This window comes from Podarcis bocagei, assembly GCF_964188305.1.
Source record: "Podarcis bocagei genome assembly, chromosome: 14".
In the NCBI taxonomy this organism is placed as follows: domain Eukaryota; kingdom Metazoa; phylum Chordata; class Lepidosauria; order Squamata; family Lacertidae; genus Podarcis; species Podarcis bocagei.
The window spans coordinates 31,694,451-31,716,077 of record NC_138139.1 but is presented as its reverse complement, the minus strand read 5'-3'; the positions used below and the strand labels follow the sequence as shown (position 1 = coordinate 31,716,077).

The 21,627-nt window shown below is 46.2% G+C and overlaps 1 protein-coding gene across 1 annotated transcript in view; it reads right to left on the bottom strand.

Annotated features, from left to right (window-relative positions):
* Positions 1–21,627, bottom strand: part of ARHGAP17 (Rho GTPase activating protein 17) — a 63,798-nt gene that overhangs the window by 23,153 nt on the left and 19,018 nt on the right. Inside the window, exons 2-9 of the mRNA XM_081170966.1 lie at positions 19,373–19,412; positions 13,735–13,839; positions 11,847–11,923; positions 11,421–11,532; positions 11,172–11,248; positions 9,242–9,353; positions 7,348–7,416; positions 7,092–7,173 (exon numbers count right to left, since the gene is read on the bottom strand). Of these exons, the coding sequence (XP_081027092.1) occupies positions 7,092–7,173; positions 7,348–7,416; positions 9,242–9,353; positions 11,172–11,248; positions 11,421–11,532; positions 11,847–11,923; positions 13,735–13,839; positions 19,373–19,412 (674 nt within the window). The remainder of the gene's footprint in view (positions 1–7,091; positions 7,174–7,347; positions 7,417–9,241; positions 9,354–11,171; positions 11,249–11,420; positions 11,533–11,846; positions 11,924–13,734; positions 13,840–19,372; positions 19,413–21,627) is intronic.

The window sequence follows — 21,627 nt, the reverse complement described above, 5'->3', positions numbered from 1 at the left end:
CATCACTGTGGGCAGCGCCCCCCCCCCCGGGATGCTCCCTGACGGAGCAGCTAGCTCTGCCTCTGGCCCTTCAATAATAATAATAATAATGATAATAATAATAATAATAATAATAATAATAATAATAATAATAATAATAATAATAATAATATATTATTTGTACCCCGCTCATCTGGCTGGGTTTCCCCAGCCACTCTGGGCAGCTTCCAACAAAGATTTAAAAATACATTAAAATGTCACACATTAAAAGCTTCACTGAAAAGGGCTGCCTTCAGATGTCTTCTGAATGTCAGGTAGTTGTTTATCTCTTTGACATCTTTGACATTCCACAGGGCGGGTGCCACTACCGAGAAGGCCCTCTGCCTGGTTCCCTGTAGCTTTGCTTCTCGCAATGAGGGAACCGCCAGAAGGCCCACGGAGCTGGACCTCAGTGTCCGGGCAGAACGATGGGAGTGGAGATGCTCCTTCAGGTATACTGGGCTGAGGCCATTTGCACTTCCGATGCGCACCATGCCTTGGCTGAACCAAACCGGCCAGCTGACTGCAGCTGACCTTCTGAAGAATGCCACAATAAGGTTCAACAATTTAGGCTGCCTTAGGCAACCATCTCTACTAGCACTGTCCAGTCTCTAACTCAGGGGCATGCTGGGGGTCTTGCCTCTGAAATCCCAGCAAGTTTTGGAGGAGTGTGGCCTGGGGAGAGAGGGTGCGGCCAGCTCAAACCTGACTTCCCATCTGCCTTCACACAACATTTGGCAGGCATACTGGGCAGAGAACGGAAGGGGGATTTGGCCACCTGCTTCTCTGCACCCCCCAAAGCATCCAGGTTCAGTTACTGGCTTGGGTTAAAATGCAACAATGGAAGAAACTAGCCAGCAAGGCAATGTCCAGAGGAGCACAAAATGGGTTCAGTGAGCTGCAAACATCACTGTTTCTCTTCCTAACTATCTATCTACACACACACTTCCTTACATTGCATCCTGTGATGAATTTTAATTGTAACCTGCCTTGGGGGCCAAGCTTGCCTGAAAAACAGAATATAAAAATAACAGATATAATAAATATAAAATATAGTTTGAATGCCTTTGAAGCCCGTTGGAAAGTCAAGGAGGGGGTGCTACCTTCAACCAAGCAAGACCTTCCCTGCATTTATTCGAGTGCATTCAGAGTTTAGTGCCAGGTCAAGGATGAGGAGGATGAGCCTGGGAGAAGAGGAGTTTGTTCCTGCAGAGTTCACTGTGACCAAGGACACAATTGTCACTGCCAACTGATAGTGTTGTATTTTGCACAACAGTGCAAGCTGATGAAACAAACCTTATTTCTATCTGCATTGAGGGGACTGACTGGATGAAATGTAATTGTTCGTGTTAAATGTTAAATTCATGGAGCTGCAGGTACACAGACAAAGCTGTGGGCTCTGTGGAAGGGTGGGATATACATTTATGAGCATAAATAAAACAGAGAAATCCAAAGCAGCTGCCCCAGAACTAGAGTTATTGCTAGGGAGGCTGGCATTCTCCTCTGCTAACTGAAATCAGTGTCTGAATGACCTTTTATTTAGAGTAAGGTTTTTTGGGGGTTTTTTTAAACCAACAAAACTCTCAAGGCAGCATTACAATCAATAAGACAAACTAATACAATAAAAATACCAGATGCAATATGAAAAGCAGCTGAGGTAGGACATAAACACAGGAGCAGGGAAAATCAATTCAACTACAATTTCGAAACAAAGATCCCTTGAGGGGCAGGACTTTCAAGTTCTGCTTTCAATGTTACCAAGAGAGATGCATTTCCCCTTCAAATGAGAGCTTTCAGAGCTTTCTGCCTTTGAAGATTTTCTTATTTATGTTTGAAGAACTGCAGAAGTGGCCTTAGCCAGGGCACCCAACACAAGAGCGTCCTGTGCTGATAGCTGAGATGGGGAATATCTGTGGCCCTCCAGGTGTTGTTTGGACTACAGCTCCCATCATCCTTGATTACTGGTCATGCTGACTGCTGGGAGCTGCAGTCCAACGCCCTCTTGGAGGGCTTCAATTTTCCCAACCCCGACTTACAGCAACACTACAGCAGGGGATGGTTGATGGCAGTGCATCTCTCTTCCACAGAAGGCAGTGATAAGTCACCATCTTGGATGGCTTTAAAAGAGGATTGGACAAACCATGGGGGAGAAGGCTATCAATGGCTAATAGACATGATGGCTGGGCTCTGCCTTCATAGTTGGAAGCAGCAATGCTTCTGGATCCCAGTTGCCAGAAGCCACAAGAGACAAGAGGGCTCTGTGCTTGAATTCTGCTTTTGGGTTTCCCACTGAGGCATCTGGTTGGCTGCTGTGAAAACAGGATGCTGGACTAGATGGGCCTGATTCAGAAGGGTTCTTATTATGTTATGGCATTCATGCCTGCATTGCACCTCTCACACCTGAGTGCCGGCCCTGTTGCTTTTGCCATGAATACCTTATCTGTGATGAAGCCTGAACCATGCCCCCGGAACATACAATTCCGCTGTCTTGGAAACGACCTACCTGCCACGGCATGAGGGTCAGAGTAGAACTCGTCCAGCTGCGAGGTGGAGCAGTCCAGCGCGGCTTTCAGCTTCTTTAGCTTGGAAGCTCCAGCCGCGATCCGGAACAAGCCCTGTGTCATGACGGAAAAGAGAAATCCTCTTAACGGGGGCAGTTTCTGCACCATGACAAAATGTCCTTCAGCACCTGCTAAGGTTGCACCTTACACCAAGCAGTTCGTTCCGTCTCAAAGGTGTCAACATTCAGTTCAATTAAATACGCATTACTTTGCTTTGCCAGAACAAAGAGCTGGGTCCAGACCAACAAAATGGATTTCTACGGGGACAAATGTCAGGTTCTACCTTTAGGCAGGAAAAATCAGGTGCACAAATATAAGATGGAAGACACCTGGCTTGCCAGTAGTACCTGTGAAAAGGATCTAAGGGTCTTAGTGGACCACAAGCTTCACATGAGTCAACTGTGTGATTCAGCTAATAAAAGCTAATGCTATTCTAGGCAGCATCAACAGAAGTATAGTGTTCAGATCAAGGGATGTAATAGAACCACTCTATTCTGCCTTAGTCAAACCTCACTTGGAATACTGTGTCCAGTTCTGGCCACCACAATTTAAGAAGGATGTTGACAAGCTGGAATGTGTGCAGAGGAGGGTGACCAAGATGATCAAAGGTCTGGAAACTAAGCCTTATGAGGAACGGTTGAAGGGTATATTTAGCTTGGAAAAGGTGGAGAGCGGCTGAAGCTGCCACTTGCCCAGCCTGGTGCCCTCCAGAAGGCTTTGGACTGCAACTTCCAACATGATGGGAGTTGTAGTTCAAAGCATCTGGAGGGCACTGAGCAACAGTGAGACGATGGGTACCCTACCTCCTCCTTCATGCCCGTTTCCAGCAACATCATCACACACGCCTCAATCGGGAGGGCAATTTCACGGCCGCTGCGCTTGAGATGCTCTTCCAGGGGAGTCCCAAAAGCTGGCTTCTCACTCCACTTGTCTAGCAAAAGAGGAACAATTAACAGTCAGCAACACTACTGCAAAGCAGTAAAAGGAGGGAATCTGGAGTAGCAGTGAGCAATGATATGAGCAGCTTTGAACCGTTCACTTGGCAAAGCCCTTTAAATTTTCCTCTGGGAGTGTAGCAAGGATGCCAAGCCTGTGCAAAGTCATTGTAAAAACAAAGAAAAGAAGAACCCTGCCGACAGCCAATGCCCTCGAATATTGCCCATCTCTGTACAACCGGCTGATGCAGTTCTAGATGCCAGGGCTCACAATTCAAGCAATCATATTGGCCAAAGACTTGGCTACTGACTCCTGTGCAAAAAAGCCAGGCTTTTCCTGAAGGACAAATTCACATGGCCTCCTTGATGAGTGCCATTCATGCTTTGAGATGCTCAGTGCAAGCTCAGAACTGCAAGCTGTTAGCAAAATGAAATCACCACCCACCAGTCTGTGGGGATTTGCAACTGATTGCTTGCTATGAAACTAGGCTTTCCTGTGGGTCTTTGAGAACAAATTCCCTTCTGTGTCCCAGAATCCAATTAGCATAGGCCACACTGCTTGGGTCACAAACTGTCCCTATGAAATGGTAAGTTGCATCATCACTGCATTGGTGGGATTGTGTAGTGGATGAACGTACGAATGTATACATTGATAGGTAGCTTTTATGTGAACTGGTGTAAAAAAAAAAAATGTGGGAAAGGACAATGTCAGGAGAATCTGCTTACTTAGGCTGTACTAATAATGTGTCAAGAAGGTTTTGCAGGAAAAATGCAGCATTGAGCCAAATTGAAAGACACAGAATTCTTCCTGCTAATTCAGGTCTGCTTTCCTTTGAGAATGTGACTTAATTTTGGCACATGTGTAACACAAAGGCAAGGGAATGCCTCTATATAAGACTGTGTAACTTTTAGTCCTGTGGGCACCACACCTTTATGGGTTCCCCAGCAGCCGCTGTTGTTCTGACCAAATAAAAGCTGTCTTAAACATTGTGACTGAGGCAGTTATTGAAGAAAACCCATTGCAGATCAAAGTATTTTCTCCTCTCACAGGGACCAAGTTTTCCATTGTGCCTCTGCACACGTATTCTCCTCACCCACCCTATTTGGGTTTTTCTATATGGTGTCCACAATTTGAGGTCTTCCTGTAGAGTGACTAGAGCAGACTAGCTTGCCACAGGCACAGAAGCAGGTTGACCTGGTGCAGAAAGGCTCAAGTCAGCCGTATTTTTGCCAGCTGCTTACCTGCCCTGTTGCAAAGGCCAGCAAGATTTGAACACTCAGCCTGTGTCAAGAGCAAATCAGTACACACCTAAACAGGGGTGTGAACTGGCTCCAAGAGGAAGGCACAGTATGACGTCACCTGGCTGACTTTAGACAGGATTTGCTCACAGGATATAAAGGTGCAGAACCCGCCCCTTTAGGCAAACATGAAACCACAATGTTGACAGATTAAATGTTTGGAAGGCTGTTCAATCTACTCTCCAAGAGTTGTCAACACTGCAATACGGAGGAAATAGGTTTTTTTAGTTTTTTTAAATGGCTCTTGCATATCGTTTTGCACGAGCCAGCTTCTTTTCTCCCCAATCTGCCAAGGAAAACACTTTTTAACTATTATTTGCTCTTCTAGTTGAAGAGATGGAGGAGTTAAGAGCATCAGCAGACTGTTAGTTATGCAGGAAGTGCTAGCAATGAGATGTCTGAGGTCACTCCAAGGCTCTTGATGCTTCTGCCACATTGCTGTGGCACAAGGCACCAGGGTGCACAGAACCACCAGCACCCAACTGGACACTTCCCAAGCCCCTTTCCTGGGCAGAAGATGAAGTGCATCAACATGGAGAGGAGCAGAGCACAGGCTATCTTCCGGCTCATCACCAAATGACATGCAGCAGCATTTGGATAGGACTGCAAGGGCCGGCCAAAGCAGAATGGCTGACGTATTCCTCTCCTGCTCAAATGTAAATTGCCACCATACTTCTTCAGAGAGACCAGGAAGACTCCAGTGCAATTCCGTGTATCAGATGGTTGATGGGTTTGCAAAGAGCCACTTAAAGACCACAGGCCCAATCAGGCCCACTGAGCCTCTACTTCTCCCTCTCTCTCTTGCTATTAAGTCTACACTTTGCTCTGATGATGTGAGGAGCTGTTAGTATCCCCAGCCTAGATTATTCTGCACTTTAGTGTCAGGCTGCACATGCACACATATGCATTGTGATGAGTAGACACAGCAGCCAGGACTGTCACAGCCCTACTCCAGGATACTCCATTTCATTCTTCCTCCTACAAGCTTTCATTTAACACTGAGCACCACCCCCAATCTCCCACTGCCTTAAGGATGATTTTCTCCTAAATATTTTTACACTTCTTCAAACTTTGGAATTGTTTCTGCTGATATTTTACTGATAACCTCTCCTGCACTTGGATGGTACTGTGATGGCTACATGAGAACTGTCATTTGCCCCTGTACTATAGAAATAGAGGGAGTGGGAAACTATTGCCATATAGAACCTCCATGTACTCAGGCAGTCTACTTCTGAATTGAAGGCACCGAGGCCACCACCTCAGTGCCCTGCTTGTGGGCTTCCTCTGGAAGCACCTGGCTACTGGAAAGAAAGCAAGCAGCAGTTTTGGGGCTGTCTCCAAAGGAAGCAATACTCAAACTAGACCCATTAAACTTAATGGGCACGACTGACCTCAGTCCATTAATTTCAACGGGTCTACCTACAGTAAGTTGGATATAATCCATTGTTGGCTCTTGCAAGGCAACTCCTTTGTTCCTCTGACTTAGGATTCATTGACAGGTGGCCTGTAGAGTCTTTTCCAGCACCCTGCAATGCCTGTTACTCACCTGTCCCTCCCTGTCACTCTAGGTCAGGCTTAGACAACCTGGCTCCCTCTAAATGTTTTGGACTGCAACCCCCAACATTCCCAGCACCGTACAATCCTACTAGGATACATCTGAAAGGATGGAGAAGGCTGCCCTTGCCCTGCTACTCACTCCCCAAAGGCACCTCGCTTGCTTCCAAGTTTCTGAACGGCCTCTTGAAAGCCCAACCCTGAAGAGAGGGCCACAGCTTGGTAGCTTTGAATACAGAGAGTCTCAGGTTCAAACCTTTGCATCTCAAGGCTGGGAAACACCTCCTCTTTCTGCCTGAGACATTGAAGAGCTGCTGCCACTCAAGAGATAATACTAGCCTAGGTAGTATCAGGCAGCTTTGTGGATTCCTAAATATGGCAATCCAAAAAGCAACAGGTGGCCAGGAGAGGTGGTGGCTCTGGGTCGGCAAGCCAAGGGGTGGATCTGGCAGGCTCATGGCATGGCGCTGCCCCCTGAGGAGTTTCAGACCAAATCCATCATGGGTTGTTAGTGTATTAATAGAGGCTTGGAAGAATGTCAGAAATGCAGCTGCAGAGAGGATGGGGGGCAATTTGGGAAGATGGTGTCATTAAGAAAGGCCCCGTGTCCTTATTCCAGAAAGATGGCATGCCAAAGGGGGAGAATAAAAAAGAAAAAGTCAGAGGAGGAGAGTGCAAAGGTGGCACAGGCAAAAGCAGGAGGCAGAGCACAGGTTTACTTTACCTTGATGGGCCTGGATTTCAGGGAGCACCTTTTCTAAGACTGCTAATGCTTTTCTATGGTAATCTGCTTGGGCTTCTAATAACTGAGAATAGAACCCACATTTTAAAAACAAAAAGTTAGCATTGGATGAACACAACAAGAACAACAGCAACAACAACAAGAACAACACCACCACCAACACCACACAGGCGGATTAAGCATGTGAAATGTATGTCTGCAGAAAGGAAGAGCTATCAGAGGAGAGAGAGGTACTCACAGAGACAAAGTAGCGGGCGTAGTCGCCTTCTTTGGAAATGAAGTTATACATGTCCGCTGCAAGTTGATCCTTTCGGGCAGAAGAGGAGGGGAAAACGAGACAAACTGCAAGTCAGCAACAGCAAACCCCATGGAAGGCACCACATTTCCAAGAAGAAGACATAAATGCAAAACCTGGGAGCTTAAATTGCCCCCTCCCTGGGCTGCCTGTCTACCAGCCATCAGGCCAGAACACCTCCCAATGCACAATCCCATCATGCTGTGCAAATTCTGCACATCCTCGGTCCATATGCATAGCCACACATCAGGTCAAATATTCTTTGGCCTATCTGCTTTGCAGAAACATGATTCTATCCATTATTATAATATTGATATGGCTGTAAACGCACACACACCAAGCTTGGCAATACAGTAGGCAGTGCGTAGTGCAGGGCCACATTTCCTTCTAGGCAACCTTCTGGGGGCCAAATGCTAGTGATGGGAAGGGCAATAGATGCAAAATTTTGCCTTTGCACAGTAGCCTAGCTTCAAGACCCACCCACTCAAATTAAATAGATTTTTTAAATAAAAAGGTACATTAAAATTCAAGCCACATGCAAGCTATGCAAAACCACACAAGGGGAGGTAAATAAAAGGGTGTGGAAAAGGTGCGGAAGGTCCCAAGGGCTAGAGAAGAAGGCTTGGAGGGCCATATCTGGCCCCTGGGCCTGAAGTTTCCCACCCCTGGTACAGCAAAATGTGTGGTGTGAGAGGGTGCCTGAGCATAAGAATATAAGGCAAGCCTGCCAAAGGGGGCCCATGTAGTCTAGCATCCCATTTTCACAGTGGACAATCAGATGCCTTTGGGAAATTGGCAAGCACGATTTGAGCACAAGAGCACTTTCACCCCTCCTGCGGTTCCCAGCAACTGGTATTCTGAAGCATTACTGCCTCCAACCGTGGAAAAGTTCCAGCAGTTGAGCCTCTACATGGCTCCTTGACCCTGCTGAACGCTAGCAGAACCTCAATAAATTATGCAAAACAAGTAACAGATACAAAGCAGCAGGGTGACACAGTAATAAATATAGGAAGAGGTTGCTAATATACGCTAATTTGCTTAATTTATTTTGATCACAGGATTTGGCTTCTCTTAGCACACTTTTGGGCCATATATGTGTGAGCAGAGATACACAGAGTTAGCTGTAGAGTAAGGATTTACAGGAAGGAATAGCCATGGTGAGTACTAGTAAAATAGAGGAGTTCCATGCCCCTAAACTCCCTTCCCCAGTGCAGGATGTGACCCATAGGATCAGTTCTTGAATTATTGGGGTGGCGCACATCCACAAGCCCTCCCCCAGAATTTAGCCAAATCATGCCTTCCATTGCCTTCTCAAAACAATAGCTAAGGGGAGCTAGACTTTCCTGGCCAGGAGGTTAGTTGTAGAGACAAGCAAGTTTTGGGCCGACAATGTTTAGCACTACATGTCCACTAAGTGGTAGAAAAGGCTGGTAACAGAAGATGTGAGGTAGAAAATACAGCCCAGCAGAAAGGAGACGGGTGGATACATTTTCTCTGGGGGGAAACTGGACAATGTCTTTGGTAGCCAGATAAGGAGGTCAGGCCTCCCCTGCAGATCTGTGAATCCAGGTGGGAAAGGAGATATTGGGCAAAGACTCTAGAGGCTTTCAAATAAATAAACAGAATAAATAGCCCAAGACTGCATACATGCCATACATTTGAAGTACACACACCAGCAAGGATCCTGAGAACTGTGGTTTGTTATGGGTGCTGGGAATTGTAGCTCTGTGAGGGTTGAACTGCAGTTGCCAGGACTCTTTGTGTGTGTGGTTTAAATGAATGGTAAGAATGCAGCCCAATTCTCCCTGGGGAAGTGTTCCAAGAGTTCTCAACGCACCTTGCATTGCTCGACTTTATTTCCCGCTTCATCCATCTCCTCCTTGAGGGAATCAATCTTAGACGGAAGCCCCTGGAAGTTGGTGGCTGAGGTTTTGTGGGCCTGGTTCCATCTGCATAAGAGTGATCAGAATTATTCTTCTTGCACAAAGAGCACCAGAGAGGGAAAACAATGAGGAGTGATCACAGGTCTCCAATCTACTTCCTCCCTCTGCTAAACACTTTGTGACGCCTGCAGTGTGCCAAGCAGGGTACAGAACATGGGAAGCAGCACAGGCACAGGCACAGGAATAGGTGGGTTCAGAAGCCAAGCCCAGAATCCTGTTTGGCTAAAGCAGTGTGTTGCATTGTGGAACCAATGGACCAGCCTAAGTCTGCTCCATGTCAAGTTTTCCTGAATCATAGGTCTGCCCTGGCCTGGTTTTTTGCACACTTACTGAAAGAACTCATGGAATAAAACCATGTAAATTGGATTCATTCTGTGCAACTGCTACCTGAAAAAATATGATTTTTAAAAATGCATTTTAATTATTTTACCCAATAACTTAAGTGTCCTGCTGGATTAGGCCAGTGGTCTCTCTAGGCCACCATCCTAGAGAGAATAGGACTCACAGTGTCCCACCAGATACCTAGGAGAAGCCTAAAAGAAGGACCTGGGCACAAGAGAATTCTCTCCACTAGCAACTTTCAGCAACTGGCATTCAATGCCAGCCAGGTTGGTGGCCATTGCTGCCTCTTGTGGGAGCCTCTGTCTCCTTTGTCATCCAAAGCCCCAACAGCTTTCCTAGCTGGTATCTTGCTACTAAAGTATTTCAAGCTTTGTTGGTGGTGGCCTTTGTTGGGTTTTCTTTAAATAGCAATGAGCTGCTCATATTCTTTTTTGTAGCATCCCCTATTGTCTGCTTGCCTTTCTTTTGCCAAATGCAAAAGCGAATTTCTTTTTCCAATGTGTTTCTGCCTAAAGTATGTGTTCTGCATGCATTTCTTTATGTGAAATGTATATTTTGGGGAGATTGAAACTGCATTGCAAAATTTGGAGAAGTCCATAATTGAACAGAGAGTTGTGTTCTGATCTGCAAGCAAGTTTGGGGATGTGAAATTGGGTTGGCCTGTGGCAAAAAGCAAGCCGAACAGATTAGTCACAAGGCCAACTCATGGCCTGACCTGCAGCCACTAGGATGCATGAGAACATAAGAAGACCCTGCTGGATCAGGCCAATGGTCCATTTAGCCAGCATCCTGTTCTCACAGTTGTCAACCAGATGCCCCTATGAAAAACCAGCAAGCAGGATTTGAGCACAAGAGCACTCTCCCCTTCTGCAGTTTCCAGTGATAACTGTTATTGAAAAGCATTGCTGCCTCCAACTATGGAGAAAGAGCACAGCCATCATGACTAGCAGTCACCAATAGCCTTTCCCTCCACAAATATGTCCAGTCCCCTTTTGAAGCCATCACTACCTCCTTGGAAGCAAGTTCCATAGTTTATGCCATGTGAAGGACTTCCTTTTATCTGCTCTGAATCTTCCAATGCTGAGCTTCATTGGATGTTCACGAGTTCTAGTGTTACAGTTCCCTGTCTTATGCACCTGCCAACGCACACTCCATTCCTCCAGCTGTATGTCCTTATGACAAGACAGATAGACACATGGTGTCTGGGGAGCTGGAAGACATCTTGATCAGCAGAGGAAAGCAAGGAGACAAGGCTAATATGTCTCTTCCCCAAATGCAGTGGACCAAGATGGAAAGCTTTTTGGTTGCCTTACGTTGGAAAGCTTTTTGTTGACTGGATGCGGCCTTACGTAGCAGCCAAGTGCTCCTGAGAAGGATGCCCCAAAGCCATGATGGAATCCTGGTATTTCCTGTGCTGACGTAGGAAGAGGAAAGTGTGTGTGTGTGTGTGTGTGTGTGTGTGTGTGTATGTGTTTGTATTACCTGGCTCTTGCAGAATCCCAGTCCAGCACCAGTTTTGCAAGCTGCTTCCTCTGTTTTTGAATGTTGGGGATTTCCGTCTGAAAGGGTAAGACGACAGGAAGCTGACAGTTGAGACGTTTGTTGTGCAGACAGCTATATTTGTCTTAAGTGCACACAAAGCAACACCCGATTCTTGGCGGGTCTCAACGATTGTGTCATTTTAGGGAGCGGGTCAAGCTTGGGTTATGGACAGCGGCAGAAGCAACTTACCTCTGAGAGGAGGTTCAGTGGCTCTAAAATATCTTTCTCAACCTGCACCTCATGGTGAGAGAGCTCCATTGCTAGCTTATTTTCTGCTTCACCACAAGTCTCCAGCATTTTCCTTAAAACAAAGAAGAATACACAGTTGCATTAGATGGGTGGATTCCAAGCATTGGGAGGGAGAAAAAAAAGAGGTAATGAGAGCTCCTTTGATCTCCAGGGCTACTTACAGAAGAGTCATGTAAGGTTTTCGTTTTTACACTTAAAATCAAAGTTTCAGGAGCAAATTCATGAGATCTGTTTTAGCTTGTATTCTTTTTAAAAAATACTGAATTGGCGCATTTGCCTGACAGGCATAAAATTAGGTCACTGGTTATATCTGACCAAACGACAAATGACCATGACCAGGAAAAATAACAGTGATGCAACCCTTACCCCAGCAAAGTTTCATCGCTTAGCTGCAGAGCACCTTCCTGCATATTCTGAGCAAAAGCAGTGAGAGGAAGCTTTTTCTGTGGAGAGAAAACAAATACTGCTATCGTTGGGGTTAAGGAAATGCCAGGTCCGATGCTACTTTCCTACTGAGAGAGTAGAACCATTTAAGTTAAAAGGATATGGCTAACTTAGGTTCAATAAATCCAATGGGTCTACTCCGAGTAGCAACCTGTGGCTGCTGAACTTGGGAACCAGGAAAAATATGGTGGGACAATGGTGATGACAAGGGGAAGGAAAGGAAGTGGAGTTTAGGTGGGTCAGACCGAGATGATGTGCACAGGATTTTAAATGAGACATTGGGCGGGGTGAGTGGGGAGGCTGACCTGATGACTGAGTGTACCACACTTAACAGACAGTGCCACAGTCTTCAACAGCTACTAACCCTGATGTCTATCTTCTATCTCTATTGTCAGAAGCAGCATCCTTCTGACTACCAGTTGCTGGAAATGGCAGAACGGAAGAGTGCTGTTGCACTTAGGTCCTGCTTGCAGGCTTCCCACTGGGGCATCTGGGTGGCCCCTGTGGGAACAGGATGCTGGACGAGATGGGCATTTGGGCTTGATCCAGCTACAAGGCTCTTCTTGTGTTCCTAGTCCATCAACTTGTGAGCTGGAGCATCAATTCTAACTCTCTCCAGCAACTGTGAAGATGGAACCTGTGATGGGTGGCAGCATATTTTCAGATTAACGAATGTGGAGTATCATTTAAGGCTGCATATGTCTTTAAAGCCACTCCTCTTTTTACTTGCCTGCAATCAAAAGCCCTTTTTTATAATTCAAAGGGGCTTTTTTTGGCCTTTTGACTGAGAGGGAGTGATTTCAGTTAAAACTTCTATTGGGGAAAAGAGGGACCTGTGGGTGCTTCCTGTATCTGCCTCTCTCAAGATAAGCCCAGATGCTGGGTGCAGGAAGCCAATCATGTACAGAGAAACTTGTACGGGCTGGTGAACTCTGAGCCTTCACAAGCAGCCCCTGTTCCTCAAAGCGTGGCCAGCACCTGCAGTGCTGGAGTCCCCTGACTGCTCCCAGCATGAACTCCACAACTGCCAGCTAAGATAGGGCTCTGGGTGGTGCTGGGTGAGCAATGACAGAGGAGGCGGCAGTTAGCTCTTTTAAAGAAGTTTAATGCGCAAAAATTCTGTGCAAGGCGGAGGGGAGGGGAACCCTAGCCTGGAGGCCAAACTTGGCCCACTGGGGTCCCTGTTTGGCCCGTGAAGCTGGCTTCCCTGAACTACACTCACCCGCCCACAACTGATGTTGTACATTATGTCAGGTGTCAGGCCTGCTGGGGTGGAGATAACAATGTGGTTAGGAACAAAACCCAAAAAATAGCACATGCAAAAGTAACAGGGAGTAAGAGCATCATGGCAGGGTCAGGAGAACTTGAGAGATTCTGCGAAATGACAGAGGCTTCTGAAGGATGGCTGACTTGCCAGAACAGGAGCCAAGCATCCCTTTTTCTTTCAGATGTTGGGCAACACATCTGGATGATCTCTGTGCAGTGCTTAGAAGAGAAAGAGGAGCCCAGTGGAACAGGAGCACTTTGGGAAGGACAGACTTGAAGAGTGAGGAACTTGGAAGTAGGGCAGTGCACCAGCTGGCGAGCCGTGGATTCAACTCGTTGGGGTCTGCTTCCCCAGCTTGGGAACTGTGAGTTGCGTACCTCTTCTTCCTGCCCTGACAGCCCCAGATCACTCGTGCAGCCCAACCTGGACTGATCTCTGGGTGTCGCTACCTGACTCTGCCAAAACATGGATCTCACCGAACTGGCCTGATTCAGCTTGGCCAAATCTGGTGCACAGTTCTCCTTGGAAGGGGTTGGCACTTACATGTCTCTTTTCTGCATCTGTTCCAGACTGCCCATGCAAACACATGCCTAGCCTCTTGCAGGAAGTGTGGCATACGGACCTCACGTTGTCGAGACGGCGCTCAATCTAGATGGTGAAGAAATAGGGAAGGGAAACTGCACATGAGGCTCTTTGTACTAGGAAGCCACGTCTAGCAATTGCACCATGAAACCCAACATTTATTTGATCCAGCCTCATTACCTCCTCTCCCAGGTAGAACCCTGGGAACAGAGCACTGTCTGGCCAGACATGCCATAAAGTTTCACTGCCTTGTTTTAAAACTATTAATTGTTAGCTGCCTCAAGCTGGTACTTTTTTTGCAGACAGCACCCTTTCAACTGTGGGGCAACTGGCAGGTCTAACATTAAAGGAAATGCCACTGTAGGAAGGCAGGTTTGCTTGCAAGGAATTGCAAGCATTTGATAAGGAACTGAGATTCCCTCTGTGAAAGAATCTTCCTTCAAATATCTGAGAGTGCAAAGACGTCTGCCAAGTTCTGCTGGGAACCTCCATGCACAACAGCAAAAGGAATGTGGTTTATCTGTGTTTTGATGAGTCATGAGGGTTAAAAGGAGGCCTTCTGGAATGGTTTCTGTTTGAACAAAACCAGCCAAAAAAAAAAAAAAAAAAAGGCAGAACAAGTTTCAACTGTAGAGAGGCATGTAAACAGATAGGAATCCTCTCTGCAGTCTTTTAAAATGCTGCACTTAAAAATATGGGTAGCCTGAACACTTCTCACTCCAACCAGCTGGTGAGGGGCCTGGAGACCAAGACCTATGTGGAAAAATGGAAGGCACTGCTTATAAGTAGTCTGCAGGAAAGGTACTATGATAACCAGACACCTTCAAATATTTGAGTAGCTGTCACATAGGTGACGCAGCAATTTCTCTGTATCTGTCTATTTATTTTATTTATTAAACTGGACCAGAACAAACAAATTCACAATATAAGGAAGACTATTTCAATTACATGTTAGAAAGAACTCCCTGATAGCATGAGCTGTTTTAAGAGTAGAGCCTGGGAAGGTGGCAGGTTCTTCATTGTTAAAAGTTTTTACGAAGCAATTAGATGCCCACCTCTGCTGTAGGAGAGGATTTCCTGCATCAGCCAATGACGTTTGAGGGCCCTGACACCTCTGAGGCTATATAGGTCTGCAACACTTCAGTGCCTAGTTGCATTTGCTTTTCCAAAACCTGTTACGTGCAAATGATGCTAGACTAGTGTTTCCCCAAATCTTTATATATTTGGTAGATTTGTGCCCTGCTTTTTGACTGAAATCCTCAAAGCAGCTCACAACATGGCATTGGGTGCTAATATGCTGTGGTGGCAGAGTGAAAATATGGTTGGCTCCTGTGAGAACAGGATGCTGGACTAGATGGGTCACTGGCCTGATCCAGCAGGCTCTTTTTAGTTCTTAAGACCAACTTTTGTGCATTAAAACTTGAGACATGCTTCTGTCCCACCCTCAAAGAGATGCACACACATTTTTCTAAGCAGCTCCCAGAACAAATGGCAGGCACCTTCCTTGCAACTGTAGGGTAGCCCAGGCAATGAGAGCTCCCCCTTTGTCCAGCACACCAGGCCTCTTTGGGTTCTGTTATTGCTACTGGCTTTGCTTCTTGCATGGATTTTTAAACATTAGAATAACAGAATTGTAGAGTTGGCAGGGAACCCAAGGATCATCCAGTCTAACCAACTGCAATGCAGGAATCACAGCTGAAGAATCCCTGACAGATGGCCATCCATTATGGTTGGTTAGGATCTGTCTGTCTCGGGACACAATGGAGAAGTGAACCTTTGGGGGTGAAGTCAAACTGTTGGAAGGTTGCAGCACCTGCTGTGGCTGTAGAGACCGATACGGGAGAGACATGATTTGTTGCAGCTGGGGCAGATGAAGGTTTTGCTGATGATGAACTATGGTGTTACTTCTCTCTATGCTACTCCCAGGAGTCATTCCTCCTCTGGTCACTGTTATGGATGCAAGACTGTCTGTCTTCAGGCACTGTAGTTGTCTTAAAGGGATTCCCACACAGAGGGCCATCCAACTTCTGCTTTAAAAGCCTCCAAATTAGTCTGTTCCACTGTCAAACACCTGTTACTGTCAGAAAGTTCTTCCTAATGTTTAGTCGGAATCTCCTTCCTTGTAATTTGAATCCATTGGTTCAGGGCCTCCCCTCTGGGGCAGGAGAAAACAAGCCTGCTCCATTCGCGATGTGACAACTCTTCAGATATTAAAAGACGGCTCTAATATTCAAAGATGGCTCTAATATAACTCCTCAGACTCCTCTTCTCCAGGCCAAACATTCCCACCTCCCTCAAATGTTTCTCACAAGGCTTGGCTTCCAGTCCCTTTAATCAGTTTTGATGCCCTACTCTGCACACATTCCACACTAAGGCAGAGGAAAAGATAGTGCTGTTTATGCGTAACAGTGATGCTTCAGAGATCCCGCCCACCTTGCCTGTCTGTTGTAGTAGCTGACATATCCTCCTTCCTCCCTTGGGATGTCACTACTGCCAAAGTACTGAGACAAAAGGCTTTGCAGGGCCCATCTGCTCCACTGGGCATAGAATGGCTTGCGCCCAGGGCACAATTCAGACCCTTTTCATGCAACACCATTTGGAACCATGGCCCTCAACCACGGCCCAGTGAAGCAGGACAGAACAGTGGCTGGGGATCCCCCTCATCATGAATTCTGTGATGCTCAGCTGGATCCCTGCTCTGCAAGGCTTGCCACAAACAGGATGTTCAATCTGCTGCCTCCAGCTCGGTTGGCTGATGCAGCTGGTGAGCGGACTGGAACACGGAGCAGCTTCCCCTCAGAAAACTGGAACAGCATCCAAGTATTTCTTCTGGCCCATACACTTTTTTCTTCTTTTTCTTCTTTCCCTGGCCAAAAAGCATCTTTCACTTGGGACAAAAAAAACATGCAACTGAGAAGAGTCCAAGTCACCACACAAGAAGCTGTTGACCTTCTGTTTGGTTAACGCAGCTCATTCTTCCACACAGCCACCAGACATTTAAGTCACAGAGGAAGATGCTCCTTTGATAGGTCAGTTGTCCACGGTGGAGATGGATGCACACAGAGTAGGACTATACACAGGCTTGGCCCCTTTGGGCTCCATGCTGTGAGGCAGAGGGACTCCAGCCTCACAGCTCGGGAACAAACTGCACTTTTGAAATGCCAACTTTTCAGTTCTCCCAGCAAGACTAGGAACATCGCAGATGTTCTTATCAGCAAACAGCTGGTCTTAAAGTCTACACATCTTTCTGCTTTGCAACTTATTGTTAAGCCCTTTGGCATTTAAGTGAGTCCAGAGCAACGGACGGAAAGCTTCCTTCTGTCAGAAGGGGCCCTACTCCATCTCTGGAAATTAACGTGTTTAAAATGAGAGCATTCCAAAGGACAGAAACATTTTCTGCCATATGGCGAAACACATGGAACTCCACAGGAGGAGATGCAACTGAAAATGTACACCCAGCATCAGACACACTTGGAAGGATTCTGTTCAGCAGCAAAGCCAAACAAGCAAGTGAGCAAGCAGTTCCATTTGGGCGTTGACAGGTCAAGCGCCTGTGCCTGGGAAGCCCATGCTTGCAAAAAAATGGTTTGCCAACAGTCGGCTGGAACAATTTCTGGCTTCTCTCCACCTCCCTCCACTCCAAATATTTCATATGATCACCAAGGCAACAAGGCACTATTTTTTTTTTAAAAAAAAGATCCTTAGCTGCAGATATTTACATGGCAGCCCTGCCAAAATCTGCTCGTTTCCCCACCCCTCTGATTCAGAAAGACCATAACCCCGTTTAGTCACGTGAAGGAAAGTTGGAATATAAAAATAAAATAAGGGAAAATAGCTTCTGATCCCACGTCTATAAAACAAACAGCTGAATCTCAAGTCTGGAAGGTGAAATATAGCTAGGCTGGAAAACACAGAGCAAGGAGGCGGCTGTGGGCAGTGCAGTCTAATTAGGAACTTCACGTCCTGCTTCCCTGTTTCCAAATGAAAAGCCATAAATGTATACTGAGAAATGTATTCAAGAGAATTTTTTTTTAAAAAAATGGTATTTAGTTGCTTTCACTCATTTTTCAGCAATTCCTTTCATTCTACTAAACTCAGGGGACACTGCAGTAGCAATCCACAGTACATTTTTTATACGGATAGCATGAGAAACATAGCGGTCATAATTTACTCTTATGAGTGGCAGATAAGAAATATCTCATGGGATCATGAAGAAAGGGGCATCCTCTTTATCTCCCCCTGGAGCAAAGCGGGTAAATGTGTGCTTCGAAACACAGCTGAAACCCATGGGACTGAGCAGGTTATGAGTGAGGTTAAATGTAACATGGGGGGTATGCTGCTTGCACAACAGTGTTTCTCCTTCCTCTCCTCCCCCCAGCAATCCCCTCATGACCCCAAAATCGTCTCCAGAAGGTTGGGGGTCCCTCCAGAGCAGATTTTGGGGGATCCTGAGGGGGAGAAGAGAAATTGGAAGCCCCGTTGTGCAAGCAGCTTTCTGTTGCGCAAGTGGGAGGACATTGCTGCTTGTTGCTCTGTGTGATCCAACAAAGGAATGAGACAAAGCTCCCTTCGGCAACTGCAAAGGACCCAGATTTCAACAGAGACTGACGAGGGGAAAGGCGGAGCCTTCGCTTATCAGGAAACTCTCTTCAAACTCAGACATGTGCAACACATGCAGCCAAGAAGTTCTAAGTAAGGCTATGTGCTTTGCACTCTTCTGAGATCTCTCCTCTCTCTCTCTCTCTCTCTCTCTCTCTCTCTCTCTCTCACACACACACACACACACACACACACACACCCATGTCTGAGACATACATGGGTCAATTTCAGCATTTTGAAAATCTTAGCTTACACTTATTATTTCCTTTATGGCTGGGAGGCCAAACTTCAAAATATAAAGGAAACACCCATTGAAATCTCAGGTGCCCAGGCCAGGCCAGGCCAGCGGGCAGGAATAATCTGCACAGCTTGCTGCTCCTGCCCTGGGCAGGAAGAGAAAGATGGGAAGGCACCAAATGCAGGAAAATGAGAGGTACATGGAAGTCCTTCCTTGGAAGCACCCTGCATAACAACCAGCCCAAGTCCTTGGTGTCCAACTGATTCTTTCTGCAATAGAATTGGAGAGCAAAGTCTCAAGGTGGTTGTTTCAAAGACTGCCCCTGAAGAAGGATTTAGATTTGAAACTTGTTAGGCTCAATAAGCATACTTTTGTGTACCAGGCAGCTCCCTCCCTTCTTGCCTTGCCTTGGTAGCTAGACAAATTATGTAAAACAATAGATGTTTATTTACTCAATCTGAATGATTTGCAGAGGTCATTTCCCCACTTAAGTGGAATAGAGGGAGGTCTCGTCACAACCACACTAAGACCTGCCATGCTGCAGTAAGCACAGTGACTATGAATACTAACACTTTTATTTCACTTCTGACCACACTACCTGCCCTCCAGAACCTTTCAAATTCCCTTCTGGCTATTGTGGTAAATTCCTTCTTCTCTTGCCTGAAATTGTGTTGCAGCTTTCCCATCCAGCACGTGAGAAACAGCCAGTGCCTCCCCCGACCCCTCTTCCAGAGGCAGCTATTAATTAATAAATTAAAATACCTGTCGCAGATCTTCACTGAGGACTTCAGTTTTCTCCGCTCTGTTGAGAAAGAGAGGGGAGGGGGAAGAAGCACTGAAATGATCTGTATGTAAAGCGGGATAGAACAAATATGCATTTGTATCTAGGAGTACCACCTTGTCTTCTGAGGCTAGCCTTCTCCAAACTGGGGATCTCCAGAGGTGTCTTGCACTACGACTTCCATCAGCCCCCAGCAAGCACAACTAGGTTGGCCAAGGCTAATGGGAATTGTAGTACAAAACATCTCTGGAGATCAAAAGCCTAAGAAAGGTTATTTTAGAACTACTTATGGCATCGTGCTGCTGTCTATGGGGTCATGACTACAACATGCTTCTCTCACCACAGCACAAATGATGCATGCCCCAAGTTGACAGCAGACCACCGCAAAGGCCCAGTCTTCTATAGCCTATTTGGCCACACAGCCATGAAGTCACTGGGTGACCTGTGGACACTCCCCCCTCCACCCATGTATTATCTACCTTACAGAAGTTTAAAAGGAGGAGACCATGTGCTGCACAAATAAGCTCCATGAAGGCAGGGCAGGGGAAATGTAATATAAATAAAGCCCACACAGGGATGGCTATGGGCAGGATTCTTGCATGGCAGGGATGTGGACTAGATGACCCTGGGGGTACCTTCCAACTCTACAATTCTATGATTTCAGAAGAATTAGATGCAGTGGCAGGGAGAACTTGTGCAGCAGCGCTACAGACAGCACCCCAGAGCTGTGCACTCTAGAAAAACACTCTCCCCATTATGCGGATGTGAAACTCTACCTGGTCTGAGGCAATCCTTGGCAGCATGTTTCGAAAAGCATTTTTCCATAAGCTTGCGAGCTGGCTGCCAGCCAGATTTATTTATTCACAGGCTTCATGCTTTTCCTGGGAATTGGCAGATCCCACATGAACCCAAGGATGGTTACTGTGCTTATTTTCTTCCTCCTCCCAATGAGAGAGTAAAGTTCAAAAACACAGGCATCCCAGCCCCTTCTGAGCCATCGCATCGGAATGGTCTCACTGCGTTCAACAGCAGCCAGGGCATCTTTCTGCGTTGTAGTACTTGGGCTCCCAGCCAGGAGCTTGCACTAGCCTGGTGAAATGTTTACCTTAAAAAAAGCAGCTCAGCTCAGTGGTAGACCTGTGCATGCAGAAGGTTCAATTGCCAGCTTCTCCATGTAGGGCTCAGGGAGACCCTAGTCTGAAAACCTGGAGAGCCACTGCCACTCAGTTAGACAATACTGAGCTAGATGGACCAACTGTCCAACTTGCTATAAGGCCACTTCCTATGTTCCTATGTAGACCAGCCCTTTATCAAAACCAAGAGGACTACAATCTTTTAAGAAAAACATCCTTGTTCACTTCCTTCTGTTTTGCGCTTGTCAGCCTTTGACTACTTCAAATTCTTTGGTGAGGTATTGAGAACCTGAGAATGCAGAAGACACAACTGTATGGAAGGGGACTGATAAGAATCAGGGTGAGGCTTCTCCTTAGCCTTTCAATATATCGTGTTTTTCTCCCCACCCCAATTTTCTTTTATAGCAGTACAAAGCCAGGCTATGCAGGAACAGTGAATGACTTAAGAGAGATCCATTTCAGAAGAAAAATGAAATTTTAGAAAGGATACTTAATGAGCAGCATTTTCCTTGATTTGCTAAACCTCACTAAACAGGACACTGATGGGAGTTAAATCCAGCCATTTTAGCCTCTCAATCCAGCAAGAACATGCAATAATGAGTTATAGCAATCCTATTCAGAACCCACAGAAGCAAGCAAGCAAACAGAGGTTTCAAAGAAGGCTCCCCTTTCCCTGGACGGACTAACCTCTAATGGGTTGGAAGATTTTCCATAAATAATGTCGCTCAAACTTTGGCTCACCAGAGTTTCCATAGGAGGCTCCCTGAAACTCCAGTCAGTTGCAATAATTGGCTCTAGTTGCTGGAAGTAAAGCAAGTAGCCAAGTCTCTGGAGCTGACCAGAAGTACAGAAGCCTTACAGTAATTCAAGAGCTGTCATATTATCATCTGGTACTTGCATTCTGACTAATGCCTGCATTTCAGATAAAACCATGGATCAGAAAGGTTTATTCAGAAGTGTGCTTAGAATGGCAATCGAAGGATACAATCCTGAGCACACTTCCATTGAAAAAGATTTAACCAAACAGAACTTACCTGAGTAATCATGTTTAGGGGGAGAATATAGGTTTCACTACAGTGGAAAGATGGGGTATTATTGTCTGC